At 44.5% G+C, this 15,793-nt stretch overlaps 1 protein-coding gene across 1 annotated transcript; it reads left to right on the top strand.

Moving 5' to 3' along the window:
* Positions 1-1,105: 1,105 nt before the first annotated feature.
* Positions 1,106-12,054, top strand: LOC144134058 (uncharacterized). The gene is made up of 9 exons (XM_077667052.1): positions 1,106-1,571; positions 3,353-3,552; positions 3,629-3,655; positions 4,605-4,667; positions 4,770-4,841; positions 5,038-5,112; positions 5,627-5,689; positions 6,200-7,995; positions 11,680-12,054. Exons 1-9 carry the CDS (start codon positions 1,330-1,332, stop codon positions 12,052-12,054), a joined length of 2,913 nt encoding a protein of 970 aa, XP_077523178.1. The 5' UTR covers positions 1,106-1,329.
* Positions 12,055-15,793: the final 3,739 nt, after the last annotated feature.

Raw genomic sequence — 15,793 nt, 5'->3', positions numbered from 1 at the left:
TACCTCTGGGCAAGATGCCAGCCATCGACCTAGCTTTGCAAAGAGTGGCTATAGACATTGTGGGGCCAATCTCCCCAGTATCCGTCAAAGGCACTAGATGTGTGCGTAACCTGAATGACGTGGCCACTCGTTATCTTGACGCTATTTCATTGAATACTTTTGACAGTATCGAAGTGTTGGAGCGTCCTGTGGAGATGTTCTCACGTTATGGGCTCCCTAGGGAAATTTTGAGTGATCATGGCTTGAACTTCACGTCGGAACTAATGAAGGAGGTTAACCGCCTTTTGTCAGTAAGGCAGTTACTAATAGCGCCATATACCATCCCATGTGTAAGCACCATACCTTCCCATCGCTTGTAGAGCGGTTCAAGAAATCAGGGATTGTACCATGAGTGTCCTGCTCATTGGGATAGATACCTCCCAGCTCTCCTATTCGCTTACAGCGAAGTGCCGCAAATTAGTATTGGTCAGTCCCTATTCGCGATTACGTTTGGGAGAACCGTTATAGGTTCACTTACAATACTCAAGGAGCTATGGGCTAATAAAAAGATTTCGTCAGATCTCAAGACAACATGCACATACTTTCCTGACTTGCGGGACAAGTTGGAAGAAACATGCAGGATTGCACATCAAGGCCTGGAAAGTGCGAGATAACGCTATAAGGGCTACTAAGACATGAAAGCCACTCGCAGAAATCTAAATCCGGGTGACAGGATTCTCATCCTGCTATACACGGATCATAATATGTTACTGATGCAATGAAAGGGCCCTCACGTTGTGACGCAGAAGAAAAATGGCATGGGTTATGATTTATTGATGAATGACACCAAGAAGGTTTTCCGTGCAAATATGTTGAAAAAAATACGAAGGAAGAGTAGCTGTACGGTAGGCCCCCAAGGTACCATGCTCGGTAGTGTCAAAGGAGAAAGTTGATGTCGCCGAGGTGCAACGTGCAGTGGGAAGAAAAGTGTAGAATGGCATAAGGTACTAATAAACCTCAATTTTATTTAAGAAAGAATACCGCAGAAAAGGACAAGACTTCATGAGTAGAGCCAGCCAAACAGCTCTAGCTATCTCTGGGGTGTATCTTTTGTAGCGATAGCTACATCAGTGCTGTGGCATGTTGCAAGTTGCGCGTCCGCGCCGTAAGTGTCGCCACGGTCGGAACGATTGCAGCGATCCTGGTATCTGGCAGCAAACGCGGCTGGAGTCAAGCCTAATAAAAAGTAAAATTTCTCGACCATAGTAGACAACACAAACATGCTTATGAATGAAAATATAACCAGTCGTAAGCATTAAAAATAGTATATCAAAGAAATAAATTGCGAAAATGACACAACGCGTCTGCGCCGCCAGTGCCGCCGCGGGCAACGCTGCAGCGCAGTGGCAGCAGACGACAGCGACCGGCGCAAGCATAGCGAAACTACGCGAGCGACTGCCGACGCGACGTGCGCACTGGACCAGCGTGATTACCGTCCTCAGCGTCATGTCGCATATGTATTGTTGCGCGAAGTGGTGCAGCACATCCGGCAAGAGTGGAGAACATCTCTTCAGATTACCTTCTGACCACAGGTATTTATGAATTCACTGACTATCGTATCCCTCTTTGCATAGCCGTTGGCGACCGTTGTGCCTTTGTTTTGACCGCCCTTGGTCGTTACCATTTGAAATTGCCGACGGAATAGAACTAGTTTTACCTGGCGCTGTTTACTGCAGTGGCTTTGGTTTTGCGAGATGAGTTTGATAAGTACGTTTAAGGACATTAAAGCAAAATTAAGGGAAGGTGCTGCAGTTTGAGATGGCCCAACAGCCGTTGCCTCTCGTAAGCGTGGGACCGTTAGTTACCTTGCTTGCTTGTTCGCATGTGTGTGTGTGTGTGTCTGACTCACTGACTTTTCTCGCTGCCTTTAAAAGCTTATTCCCCGCAGATTCCGGTGCCCTCAGAGTGTATTTTAAATATGAATATTCTAACTTCTGTGCCTATAGCGTCGTCAGCGGAGTAATTGTAATGCTCAGTTTGGCTGTTTCTTTACGGAGTTCAGCGCGCTTGAATATTATTTCTTGCGTGTTCGTGCATGGTTTCTGCAGCAGTGATGCACGTCACATAAATTATCGAGCTGTTCAGACTAACACCACTAGTGTTGGACACCGCGCTGAAAGTCCATTGCACGCCGTGAGCCGCATATAGAAAGTCCGCCGGTCTTGTTTTTCTTACTTTTACCGGAGCTGTTCCTCGCGATATCCGCGCTCAACCACCCATGTACTCCGTGGAAGCGTTTCTCGAAACTATTGCCTACCGTAGTGCTGCCGCTCCAGCATTGTAAATTTCGCTCCACACTCCACCCCGGCTGTCCTCTACGCTGCTCGCTCGCGGGGCGCACGACTGACCTTGGAGGGCTCTGAACTCTCCGCATTATTCCCATCTCCTCACATATGTCTCTTATCTCGCGCCTTGTCCTTGACAGCTTTTGGGAAGCTCGCAAATAGTTTCGCCTAGTACGCCGGAAACGCTCGTTTCCGGCGGGTGGGTGAGGGGAAGGCGAAGGTCGCTTTCTTCTTGTCTGTGTCTTTTTTGGGACATTTCCCTTGCTTAAGCACTTTTTTCCCCTTCTTCTGGACCCATGCTATTTGCCTGCACCTTCAGTTTCTTGAAAGAGCAGTGTTTCCTGTTGATGTTCTGCTCACATCCCTTTCACACTTCCCATTTGATCACAGTGAAAGCAAAAGATGAAAAACTGTGCCTACTGGTTCATTTACCTGCTGTTCTTAATCCAGACTTCAAATTTGTGGGCAAGCAGCTGTCTGCCATAGCATAGCTACATTGGCACTTGTGTTTAATGGAGGAATTAGAAAAGAACGAATCATGGGTGGTGGTTAGTATGCAGTTACCTAGAGAAAAGTGTGAGTGGAATAATTGCTATGATCAGATAGAGCTTAAGTCTGCAGTGAAGCTCTGTCCCCATTTCTATCTGCTGCACAAAATTATGCCGCACCCAAAAAGCAGTTGGAACAAAGAACTAGTTATTGTTACCTAAACCAAAAGCAGATCACAAAAGAAAACATAAGCTCAAGAATTTTAAAGGTTCTGGCTTGTCGATCATAGCCAGACATTAAAAAGGTGATTTCATTCATCGTTTCGATTGGCCAGCATAGCAATAGACTAGCAGGCTGTGGCACATTGTTACAAACTGCTGTCTTATTTTGCTTGCATCCTGCCACAGTTGTTTTCACGCATATATGTTATATAATGTTCGTACCCCTTTGCTGTGTAAGGAGATGCTAATAAGCATTCCTGAAGTGAGGTATGCAAACCTTTAAAATGTATGAAATCATGTTATTTGGCTGTTTTTCAGATTCTCCATTTGGCTGAAATATGCCAATAGGCTTGAACTCCTGGAGACACCAAGGGAAAAGGTCTACAAAACATACAGGCTCTGCTCAAAGCACTTCACGAGGGATTGCTTCACTAGTGATGCCTGCACAAGGCTCACGCATGAAGCAGTCCCTTCCGTGAAGGTGCATGAGCCTCGTCTGAGAGCCTTGGTGCACCCGGGTAAGCAAAATTCCTCTCCCAGTAAATTCTTCCCAAGCTTGATCCCTCAGTGTATCCTGTGGCTTTTTTGTTGCAGATTTCTATGAAGGAGGTGCGGCACAAGGTGAGGGCACTATTTTCAGAAAAACCCATCCTGTAAATGTAAGACCAAAGGGAACAATTGCATTCATAGAGGCTAACTGCAAACATCACTTCCCGGGCACAAAACTTTCCTGCTTCAATGTCATGTGGCCATTGTTTCAGTTGCATCAGACTGCAGTTGTGTACCATGTTGTAGCTTAAATTTCTCTTAACCATATTAACAATCAGATGCTGGATAGTGCACTCCAGCAGCAGTGAGGAAAATAATTTTTACAACTCTATGTTTAGTATTCTTGTCATTATTACTTACTGTTCGCTGCGGTGAATAGAGGGCAGACTGCGCGAATTCACTCCAAAATAGCACACAGGGTCAAGAAAGAACACACACACGCACAAACTGCCAGCAGCTTATTGTGACACACGAGGCGGTAATTATACATGAAGTGGCCGCATATTGTGCAAGCATGGAGGGTAAACATTTTACCGGTTTCTAAGGTAAAAATGGTTCTTTGAGGAGCAACCCGCCAGGATATTTAGCGATGCACATGTCACTTAGGCTATCTGATTTCTTCCTGAATGATTTCGGGAATAAGTTTGCAAGCATTAATAGTGGTGACATTGCACGCTTCATAGATAGGTTTGCAGTTTGATTTGTATTTCCTACAATGCACATCAAGTGAATTTATGGCCTCGTGGTTCACAGTAAAGTGTTCGTTTGTGTGTTTTCATTCTTCTTCCTGTGTGCTGCTGTGCTATTTTGTATGTCGCGGTATATTGATCGCACAAATTTTTCCTTTTTAATCGTAACTGCCTACAAACTCACAAAAACGATTTAAGCCCAATTTAAGATCACACTAACTCCCAGCAAGAGAAACCGTTCCAAATAGAACATCAAGGCCATACTGTGCACTGAGCAGAAGGTGCTGCTATGCAGAGCTTGATTGGCTATCTTTTTTTCCTTGTTCGCATAGGCATTGAATCCGCTTCACCACTACAGTCCACTGCTGCACCAGTGGAAGTCATGCTTGGTCACGGTAAGTCTTCCTGCAATCTTGCATAGGAAAACATTCCTAATGTCTCACTACACCAGTTGGTTTGTTTTCCTTGGGAGTAACTAAGTGGTACCTATATTTCAGACTACTTGCCGTTGCCATCAACACTTGGGCTAGGCACAATTGCTGGTGCAGATTCTGCTGTCCATGACACAGGTAGGTGCACTAAGTCAGGATCTGTTTTACATTACAGCTTGAAATGAAGAACTTTTCATTTGGTTCAGGCTAACCCTGTAATGCAGTATTACTTATGCTGAGGGCTCTGTCATAGCACAAAAAAATAAACATATGTAATTACTTTGCTGGCTGATTTCTTTAGATTGGGAGTGTCTAAGCGGTCGTTTAATTGCAGACGACCCACACTCTTCACGTGCCCCGCAGCTCACTGATGTGCAGACTACGCCCCCTCCCCCAGCTGACGAAGAAGGTAGGTGCAATGCACTAATAGTGCAGTGATAATCTATGAAAATTCAACAATAGACTGCAGCACTATTGCTGCAGATTTGCACGTAATAAATTAACCCTCTGCAATAGCAGCAGTGTGCAATTATGTCGTGGTGTGCAATAATTAGGTGCACGTCGGCACATCTTACTGTACCACTACTTCGGATGCCAGACATTTGTTTCAGAAGAGAAGAAACAAGTGTTAACTTTATGCTCACCAACTAGTATTTCATATATTTTTCTGTGTGCATATGTATGAATGCATTGTTTACGTGGTGGACCCCTGTGTTATCTGTACAGAATTATATTTACAGGTAATTTTTCATTCAGCTCAATGAAAACATTGGATAGCCTTCTCAGGTACTTGTTCTTAAAATTGCTTCACTAGCCTGTTGCTTACCATTCACATACACGCTGCGTAGCCAGGCTAAAAATGTGCACCTGAGAATTAAAATACTTGGTTGAAGCCTCCCACAGTGTGTTTATTTATTTGACAGGTGCTGCCCAAAGCACACCCATCAGAGTGATTGCATCAGCATCATGGGACTCACCTGATTATGGTAAGTACTCAAGAAAACATTAGAATTTATTGCAAACTACAACCTTCCACTTCAATGAAAAAGTATGCATCGGTAACCTTGATATATTCATGATGGGTATCGGCAGGCCCGTAACAGCGTGTAGGTATCGCTTTACTGCACATAAATATTTCTGGTTTTTTTCCATTTGCTTAACTTAAGCTTGTCATGAAAAATTGCTCTGAATATTAAGCAGGCAAAACACATGGATAACAATGAGATCCATTAACTATTACCCTGTCTGTATTACGAGCAACTAGTTTCCATTTAAGCGAGGCGTAAAGTTGGTCGCCAGAAAAAACTGTCCCTATCAGCGAGGATCATATTAACGGGGCACGACTGTATTCATCATTTCACACAAAAACATTGCCCTGCAAGTTTGGCAACCTGTAGCCCTGTGACTGCACCCTAATCTTGATTTTGTGAGGGATGTAGATGTAGGTCTCGCTCTGAGGCAAACATAAATATGCTTTTTTTATATATTTTTTGCAGCTGAAGCTGGTCCTAGTGGCCTCAGCGGTGCCAAAGAGAGTGTCAGACAGCCAGTGATGACACCAGCATCAGGAACGCCCAAGAGTCGGCGGAGGAAGGGCGCAGTTGTGTACACCCCTCGCACCAAAAAGCGCTTCGAGAAGTTGCATTCTCGAAGCGACAGGTACCGAAAGGCACTGAGTCGGATTAGGAAAAGGCACGACACAAGGCGAGTAACGCAGCAGGAGGCTCTCAACAAGCTTGAACCGCATTTGCCACAAGACCTTTTTGAATTGGTTAAAGCTCAAATCAGGCTCTGCTCATTTCCGAAATCCAAAAAGCACTGGTCAAAACAAATTAAACAATTCGCTCTCAATTTGTTCTTTCACTCTCCAAAAGCTTATCGCTTCCTCAGAGAAAAGCTCCATTTGCCACATGTGAGGACGCTAAGGCGCTGGCTGGCAGACATCCCAATGACACCTGGTATCATTCCAGGTGCCATGGATGCAATAGAATCAATTACAAAAGATTGGCCACTACAAGACAAAGCATGCTGTCTTTTATTCGATGAAATATCCTTGAAAAAAAATTTGATGTATGATCAATCAAAAGATATTGTAATTGGCTTCACAGATGATGGGAATACTAGGACTTCTCGTGTGGCAAACATAGCCCTTGTTATGGCGGTGTCTGGCATATCAAGAAGTTGGATGCAGCCAGTAGCCTTTGCAGCGTCCCACAATGCAACTTCAGTTCTTGCAATGCGCAAGCTGCTATTAGATTTAATTCAGCAGCTTCAAACCAAAGGTCTTCTGGTGAAAGCGGTCATTTGTGATCAAGGGTCGAACAATGTGAGTCTGTCAAGAATGCTCATCCATTCTATCCATGAACCATATTTTGTTGTCAACAACCGCAAAATATACTTCATGTTTGACACCCCACACCTAATCAAATGCACAAGAAATAATTTGCGACGACATAAGCTCACCATTGGCTCTGAGGTTGTTGACTGGACACACATCGAAACCCTTTACAAAAAAACTCGTCACATTGATCGGGCCTCCAAAACACCAGTTGAGCATCTCAAAAGCAGATTGGCAAAAAAACTAAAAGAGCAACACATCTACAGGATGCCCTTTGCTGACATGAGAGTGAAGTACGCCACACAAGTGTTCAGCGAATCCGTATCTGTGGCACTCCTCACTCTCATTGCCATTCAAGAGCTTCCTGTTGATGCAAAATTTACAGCAGAGTTCACGGAAAGGATGGATAAGCTTTTTGACTGCCTGAACAGTTCGGCCCTGAAAAAGCAGGACGACAAGTTGCGGTACGCAATGACAGAAGGCTCGGAACATCATGTCTTCCTTGAGTCGTGCATAGATTGGATCGCCCAATGGCATTTTGGTGGTCCTCTGGACAAGCAACCACACACCATCAAAGGTTGGCAGATTACAATCAAAGCCTTACTTCTGCTGTGGACAGATCTAAAGGCAGATTTCGATTACACTCATCTTTTCACTCGTCGGTTGCAGCAGGATCCGTTGGAAAATTTTTTTGCAATAGTTCGTCAAAAACATGGCTGCAATGAGACACCTAATGTGTACCAATTCGTGGCTGCTGTAAAACATATTTGGATTGGCCAACTTTTCAAACTTTCGCAAGGAAACTGCGAAGTGACAACACATGCGTTCCTCACCAACTTGGAGAGTGTTTCTGCAGTATTGTCACCAAGCAGCACTCCAAGCACAAGCCACAGCAGGCAACAAGGCTCAGGTTCATCTGACTTGCAGGCGTCTTCACAAGATGCCCCTGACATAGTATACGAAAATGTTGTGTACCATGTTGCTGGCACTCTTGTGAAGAGCTTTCTTGACCAGAGAACCACAGAATGCACATGTGAGGGAACACTCCTTGCAGCAGACGGTGGCTCTCTCCATGGACGACACCAATTCTTTGCACTACTCAAGGAGAATGGTGTTCCCGAGCACCTTTTCCAGTCAATTGCCGCAACTTCTGAGGCATGTCTAAATTATATAAAGAAATTGGATTCGGCCTTCAGAAAAGAAATCTCTTGCTGTGCTCATTTGTCCAATGTGTCCAGGAATCTTGTTGAGAGGATGCCTAACCAGCAAGCTGTTTTCTGTTCATTAGGCTGCAAAATTAAATTCCTTAAATTATTCTGCCGCACAAGGCTGCATTGGCACCTTTCCTTTTTAAACAGGAGCATGACGTCAAAAACAAAACAGAGTGCTCCCGCCAGAAAGAGGCGCAAATTAGCCGGCTAAATTCATGAGGCACTGTGTTAGGATATTATTGTATTTGGATTTTTAATGCTGCCTACTTACTACACATGTGCTCTCTCTTTAACTTTTTGTTGTACTATTTATTTTTTATGTATATAAGTATTTATGTACCTGTTTATCCGTAATTCTGCTCCGATTGCACATATACTGTACTGACTGCTTTTGCTCCTGCTGCGTTACTTCTTTTACAAAGTACAAGTTTGCCTTCTAGAAGCCTTGTGTGCCTTGTTAGTATGAGCATTGCTATGACCATTGGTTCTCAAATTAATATTGCTGAATGCTAACAACTTACAAGAGGTGCTAGGGAAACCGTTTTGTTTTGGCTTCTCTTTCTTCCTGCGTGACAAGTATACAGGCTCAGTGCCCTTCAAGGAATGCCAGAATTCAGTTAATGACTGGCTGTATGCTAACCATAGTTCTTATGATCAGTAACAGTGCCATTTGTGCAAAAAGTAAATTTGTGAAGCACACCATAATGTTGAAGCATACATCGATTCAGGTGCTCGCAAAAACCAAAAAGTGCTCTGCGGAACCCAGGAGTTCTTGTGGTATATAACTTGGCAACCTCTGGTCATGGCTTGCCCTCTGTTATGCTGCTGGGAAAATTGGTGATAGCTACAGTTCATTTCAGACATAAGGTACAACACAGTGAAATGTACGAAAGTAATCAGCAAGAAAAAATGAAGGGAGGTATGTTATTCCGTGCTTGTTTTGTGGCCGAGTGGTCTGAGGACTGACAAAGCAACAGCGTGTCGTCAGCAATAACAGTGCATTTAATCAAGCTCATGACAAATGCGTCATGTAGTAAGCCTGTAGGCAAAGCATTCACCATGTTTCGCTCACCACAAGGAACGCACTACTTTTTGGTCATGGATGCAGGCAGCGCAAACAAGAGCGCTAGCTTTGACAGCATTGCACCTGATGTATGAAACAGAGAGCAGAACCCACAGGCAGCAAACGCGGACTGGCTCAGGTGCTCGGCTCTGTAACATTTAAGAGGGGTGTACGCATAAGATGAAAAATGTTTGACATGTTTGCTGGTGTCCAATACAAGCGTGCTCGAAATATGCTGCGGTGCTATTTGTAGTTGCTTTTTTTTTCCTTCTGGAAGTTGTAGCGTTTGGGGGTTTCACCTTTTGGAGCAACACATGGGTCATGAGGGGCACAATAGCAGCGGCCGGCGCATTACGCTGAACTGTGTGGCGTCCATAAGCGTTTGCAGATACTGTACAGTACACGGACCACTTGCAATTTACCATTCAGTAATATAATAACTGGACATTGTGGTAGATGCAGTATAACGCCACATAGAGAAACATTACTGGCCTGTTACGAACCCTGTGCGTTTTCATTTCTCAGATGAGTTATTTATACGCACGCATATTTTGTTACACCCCAATGTGTCATCGCAAGCTGAATTAATGACCTCCAATTACTGTTCGTCACCAGCCACGGCCACAACTGTTCAGAGAATTTTCATAAAGTCGCTTCTCCACACAATTCTCGGCCTGCCCTGGTTGCATCTTCCTCCCCTTGGTATCTACAAAACAAAGAAACCAAAATAGGGCATGGCAGACGAGCTGTGTCCTAAAGCATGCAAGCCTGTAACTCATCTGCCAAGAGCTAAACGTGCCCAAGGTTACCTAAGTTCTTTTCATGGCATCTGTTTACTAAGTTATAGCACTGCAGCATATTATGTTGTCCTTAGTCTGATGCAACGAGTGAAAGGCTGAAACTTTTCGCTGCCCTTCTCTGTATGTGTGTATGCATAGCCACAGACAGATACATTTCAATACATCTCGGATGTTGTACTTCACTGCTGTTCATCTGAACCTGCACAAAAGCATATGCTACATGAATGTAGCACATGCTTATATGTACCGGACCTACCTTGATAGTACCTTACCTCTTTGTACCCTGTATATATTCTCTGTGCACTCGCTCATGTGTTCTAGGTTTCCATAATGGAATTTATTAATTTTGATTTTTAGAACGATTGTCACTGATATTGCAATGCCCAAGATGCCTAAAATCACTTTTGTACATCGATTGTCACTACTGATGTTTCCTTTAATAAACTGTTCTTTGGAGAAAACTATTTACGTTTTTGGTACTCGAGCGAGCGCCCTAAGCAGCTGCTAATCAGCCGCGCTGGCCGCGCCGCTCGCCACCATGCACCGTGCTGCCTCAACAGACACATCGAAATGCAAAAGCGGGTAAGCAGATGTCGTAAGTACTTAGGAAATCAAGCGGGAATGCAGCGCGGGAGCAGCAAGTCACCAGTATTTACGAAGCTTGCATCGAGCTAGCGGCAGCCAGCACCACGAACGCGCGAGCAACCGCCCGCAACCAGCCGGGTAAACAAACGCCGCCATATTGGATTTTTCTGGATTGGCTTGGCTGAGCTTGTTTCAAAAAGTTTTGAGCAATTTATGTTTTTACCGCCAACTCCCAGGCACCGCCACCGTCGCATTTCAAAATCGTCCCCATTGGCTCTACGGGAATGTCACACCCTTGGCTACATCGCGGTAGCATTTCGAGCCTTCAGTGTGGCAGCGCTGCTACCCTGTGGCTGCGCCACCACGCTGTCAGGTGGTCGGTCACGTGGTACGGAGCAGCTGCAGGCGGCACTGCAATTCAACTGAGCAAGTTCCACTCTGTCAGCTGTAGCTATAGCGTCGCTACAGGTTTAAAGAGAGCTAAACCACCACCGATTTTCTTGTTGTTGCTGTGTCCATATACATCAGAGTGTATTGCGGACATTAATATGTTAATTAATGTGTTAATGTTCTGTAAAAGCAATTTGGTGTGATGTGTCAGTGGTGTGCTTTTGGTGCGTGCTTGACATCTGCATTATGTTGTGTGCGGAGTCCAGAATCGCTACAGTAGATAGTCGGTTTGCTAAAACACTTGAAGATGGTGATTATATGAGCAGTTTTTGGGGAAAAACTCATGAGAGTGGAGGCCTTTGTGACACGTGATTGGAGGTTTCAAATACAAGTATGGTCGAAAGAAGTTTGGAGAAGACGACGAGCATCACGATAAGCATGACTTGTATTAACCCAAGGACAAAGAAGATGAAGTATTTGGTGAGGTGGGAAGACATGATTGGTGGAGAAGATAATATGAAGTTGTAAAAGTGCAAGGGATAGCGGGGAGAGGGGGAAGAACAGATAAATGGAGGTTCCGGTGGGTCAGGAAGACCTCGGCTGGAAGAGCGCAATGCCGGCTACTGCTTCGGTGATCTCGAGCTCAAGGGCGTCGCACCAGTTACTTCCTGCCGTTCCTGAGCCCGTTCCAGCAAGTCAACGGCTTACGCAACCGCCTGCTACGGCCACGGGTGCCTCCAGCGCTTTTGCCGCCCATCCGGGTGGTGCCCCCAACTCCAACATCAGCAGCATCGCCTCCATGGGCACTTGGACCGGGAGCCCGTACGACGTCACCAACGACAACGACAGCGACGCCAGCCTGAACACTTCCAGCCACCTCGAATGCAGCTACCCTGATGCCACTGACTGGACCCGTGCAACGCTTCATCAGCCCCGAACCTTGAGCATGAACGGCGAACACTAGTAGACTGGGTGTTCTCGGGACGGGTGTAACGGTAGTCTGTGTTTTCTGTTAGTTTTGTGTGGCAGTGTTTGTGTCACTCAGAGTGTGTTAAATGTGCGCCTGTGTGGGTACACCTGTTGCCTAGTTCATTCCCTTGGCCCGAATGTTCTCCCAGAATCCGTGACACAGTACCATAAGAGGCGACCAGGTAATGATGATTTCTGTGCACAGCGGGCTATACAGATTTCGCAAGATGTGGTTGTTTGGTCGGTTTATTTATGGTGTTTAACGTCCCAGTACAACTCAGGCTATGAGGGATGCTGGAGTGGAGAGTTGCGGATGATATCGACCCCTATTGAACGTTTAACATGCACTGACATTGCGCAGTATATGGGCCTCTATGATTTCACCGCAATCGGAATGCGGCCGCCGCGGGCAGGATTTCACCCGCGAATTTCGGGTCTTTAGCCCAGCGCTATAACCACTGAGCGACCGCGGCGCCACAGAAAATGAGTTTGGAGAGATGCAAAACTCGTCGCTGGCATATCAGACTAACGCTTCAATTGTTCGAAAGTCAGGAAAAGCCTATGGGGAGGTGGCTGTCCGCACGCAGAAAATTTTTCAGGAAATTTTTCAGCAATAAACACAAACGTGCATACCACTAGCAAAAACAAAAAAACTTGACCATTCAGCCTTGAGCATAGTTTCAGAGTCACAGAAAAAAAGTCGGCAAAACAGAAAGCCAAGTAAATAGAAGTGTGGAGTAATATGCCATAATATGTTGCGTTAGTATCGTGTCGTAACAGGTAGGAACAGCACTTTATTATGACGTTCCAGATGAAAGTAAAAAAAAAAAGTCTCCCCTCTAAGAGGAGAAAAAATGGAAGTTTTGAAACACATTGGTCGCATCTTATTACGTTGTGATTTATATGTGCAGACCCTTAAGACAGAATTCGAAAGCCAAAATGCATTTTTCGGTAGGATTTGTACAAGTATGCGTGAGAAAAAAAGAAGTTTCCAGCATTGCGCGGGGTGGCTTAAAATCCTTACCCTGTATGCAGAAACATGTTACTGGTACCTTTGGAGGCATACGAACTTGGCACCGCAAGGCAATATCTATGCAAATTAGGGGCATTCAAGTGGAAGTTTTCCACTTAAATCAATTTAGGACGACTAGTTGGTGTTCTCGACGCAAATAGAGTTTTGCTAAGGGAAGAAGAGATCAAGTTATAAGTTATTCATTCAGCAAAAGTAGTTTTTCTGTCGATGCGTTTGTTAAGCCGGGTGGAAAATTCAGCGATTGTTCGCCGCATGCTGCGAACAAGGTATGCATCATTAGGAGTTGCGTACTGGATTCTTTTTCTCGGGAGATAATTACTCATTGGATGTGTAGTGTGATTGCATGCTTTCAAGTGATCGGAACGCGGTTGTCGAGTGGAACTAACGAAATCAACAAGACCGACAGCAATTCTCAAGAATTAAAGCCCTAAACAAACACCTTGTAACGTATAAGGCCGGATTCATTATTCCGTACAAATATGGTTTCCACTTAGACACTTCACAGAAGGGTGAAATATCACGAATGCTTTGGAATCCTGCTACTAGTTCAAAGTCCTGTTGATAACAATTTTTTTATTTAGCGTACGCATTTATTAGACAGCATTGTGAGGACAACCAGGCGTCTATTAGGTAGGCAGGCGTGAGGCTTACAGAAAAGGTGGAGTGTTGTTTCACCCACCGTCGAAGGACTTCAGTTGTTTGTTTCTGCGGTACCATGAAGCATGCTTGTTGGGTCAAGCAGTTATGAAATATTACAGAAATGTGTGGCCATAAAACCAGTTCCCGTCCCGTGGATTTCTAACAAATGCAGAGTACGCTTCTTGCAAACTGACACCCCATTTACACCGACAAGCATGTAACACTCCACGATTCAGCAGCTAAAGAAAAACTACAACTGTTGCTGATATAATGTGTGCCAAACCATGCATTCCAGTATGTAAATAACTTTGTCTGTTGAGCATTGCCGTTTCTTCCTAAAACAAGCATCATATGCAGCCAAGGCTACAGCTTTATGTAGAAGTTAGCGGGATTCGCCCAAAAATATATCAGGATCGTAGCTAACGTGGAGCGGAATATTTTGGTGCCTAAACAGCGTGAGACATACAAAATGAGAACCAGTGTGTTCTTAAATTTGATGAATTATATTAGACTTGTTTGGGACGAACTGGCAAAGTATTTTGCGGCCTTTGCCGAAGGTGACCAAGCCAACCGGTTTGTTTCTAACAGTTTATTCAGGCTTTTGTAGCACTATCGAAAATTTCAACAACACGAGCGACGTGGAAGAGAGTTCGCTTCATCTGCAAGGATTTGTGCAGACAGGCTACGCATAATGAGACACACAGCTTGACGCAAGTGCAAACAGTTTAGTCGCTAAACATTTTGACATTGGCTGTAGATCCTCGATAATGAACGACTATGCATATTCTAAAGCAGGCGGGATGCGCGTATGGTAAAGAGTCACCGTAAATGTCTGCTTCTCGTCATACAACTCACTTGATGCTGAAATTGCACAGGTGCTGTGGAAGACTTAGATTTAAAAATTGCCTGTGCTTCAAAGGTACGGTACAAAGTGACACGGAGAACACGAAAGCACATTCGCAAGACAATCGGCAACACCGAGACGCTGCGCACAAGAAACAAGACTTTGATTTAGTGTAATTAAAGGATGCACGCGTTACCGAAACTCCGATGTCTTTTATTCATGCTCCACGTGAATCCAGATTTCTTGCGCAATCAGAAAGCCGTAGGGCGAAGCGGAATGCCGAGAGCACTCAGACCCCTAGGCGGGCATCATTAGGCCCCGTCGTCGGGTCAGGCTATCCGCCGCATAAGCAAGCAGAACTATGCACCTTACGAGACTGTCGGGTTGCTTAGCTTTTACTAAACCCACGTGTCTAAGACACTGACAAGCATCTCCCTCGAGCCATTACTGCCGTGCATGAAAGAAATCTACTGTTTGGATATAATTGCTTTTTGCTACATTTACAACGGAAGTCTAAAGTTTAGGGTTCGGCAGTCGCAAGTCGTCATGTGCGTCATCAGCACATCACACGTGTGAATACCCTTTTTAAGCATTAACGTATGTCTATGTAGAGAAAATCATGATGCCCAAAATAGAGAAGCTCAGTTCTTGAGCTATTTAATTACTGCACCGAACCGACAGCGCCGCGCGGGCATTAATGAGGTCTAACAATATATATATATATATATATATATATATATATATATATATATATATATATATATATATATATATATATATATATATATATATATATATATATATATATATATATATATATATATATAAAGCTTATGAGAAGAGGGCATAGGCAAAAAGCACTTTATTACTAACGTTTCGGCCGGGGTCCGGCCTTCGCCAGAGTGATGTATATATATATTGTTTGTATTTATCAATAACTCAAAGGCCCCATTGAAGGGGTATTACATGAGGGGGTGGAACATCAGCAGTAAATTTCTTCAATTGGCGATCTGAATGACGATGAGTCGATCTGTTCAACGATGGCGTTTGGCAGGTCATTCCAGTCTCTTGCTGTATGAACGAAAAATGATGACAGATGCGCAAACGTGCGGGCAGGGGGAGGGTAGACTGCCTTCCCGTGGTTTGTGCGATTGGAGATGCGATGTGCGGGGCTGATAGTGAAGATGAGATGTGGATGATGATGATGATAGAATTTAT

Source organism: Amblyomma americanum, chromosome 5 (genome assembly GCF_052857255.1).
Source record: "Amblyomma americanum isolate KBUSLIRL-KWMA chromosome 5, ASM5285725v1, whole genome shotgun sequence".
Taxonomy (NCBI): domain Eukaryota; kingdom Metazoa; phylum Arthropoda; class Arachnida; order Ixodida; family Ixodidae; genus Amblyomma; species Amblyomma americanum.
Note: the sequence above shows the minus strand (reverse complement) of the source record. Positions and strands in the feature narration are given on the sequence as shown.

Excerpts from the sequence above, each read along its gene's own strand:
- LOC144134058 (XM_077667052.1), top strand. The coding sequence starts at position 1,330 with ATGACACAACGCGTCTGCGCCGCCAGTGCCGCCGCGGGCAACGCTGCA. Across the intron at positions 3,553-3,628 it reads GAGAGCCTTGGTGCACCCGG|ATTTCTATGAAGGAGGTGCG; the intron begins GTAAGCAAAATT and ends TTTTTGTTGCAG. Across the intron at positions 3,656-4,604 it reads TGAAGGAGGTGCGGCACAAG|GCATTGAATCCGCTTCACCA; the intron begins GTGAGGGCACTA and ends TTGTTCGCATAG.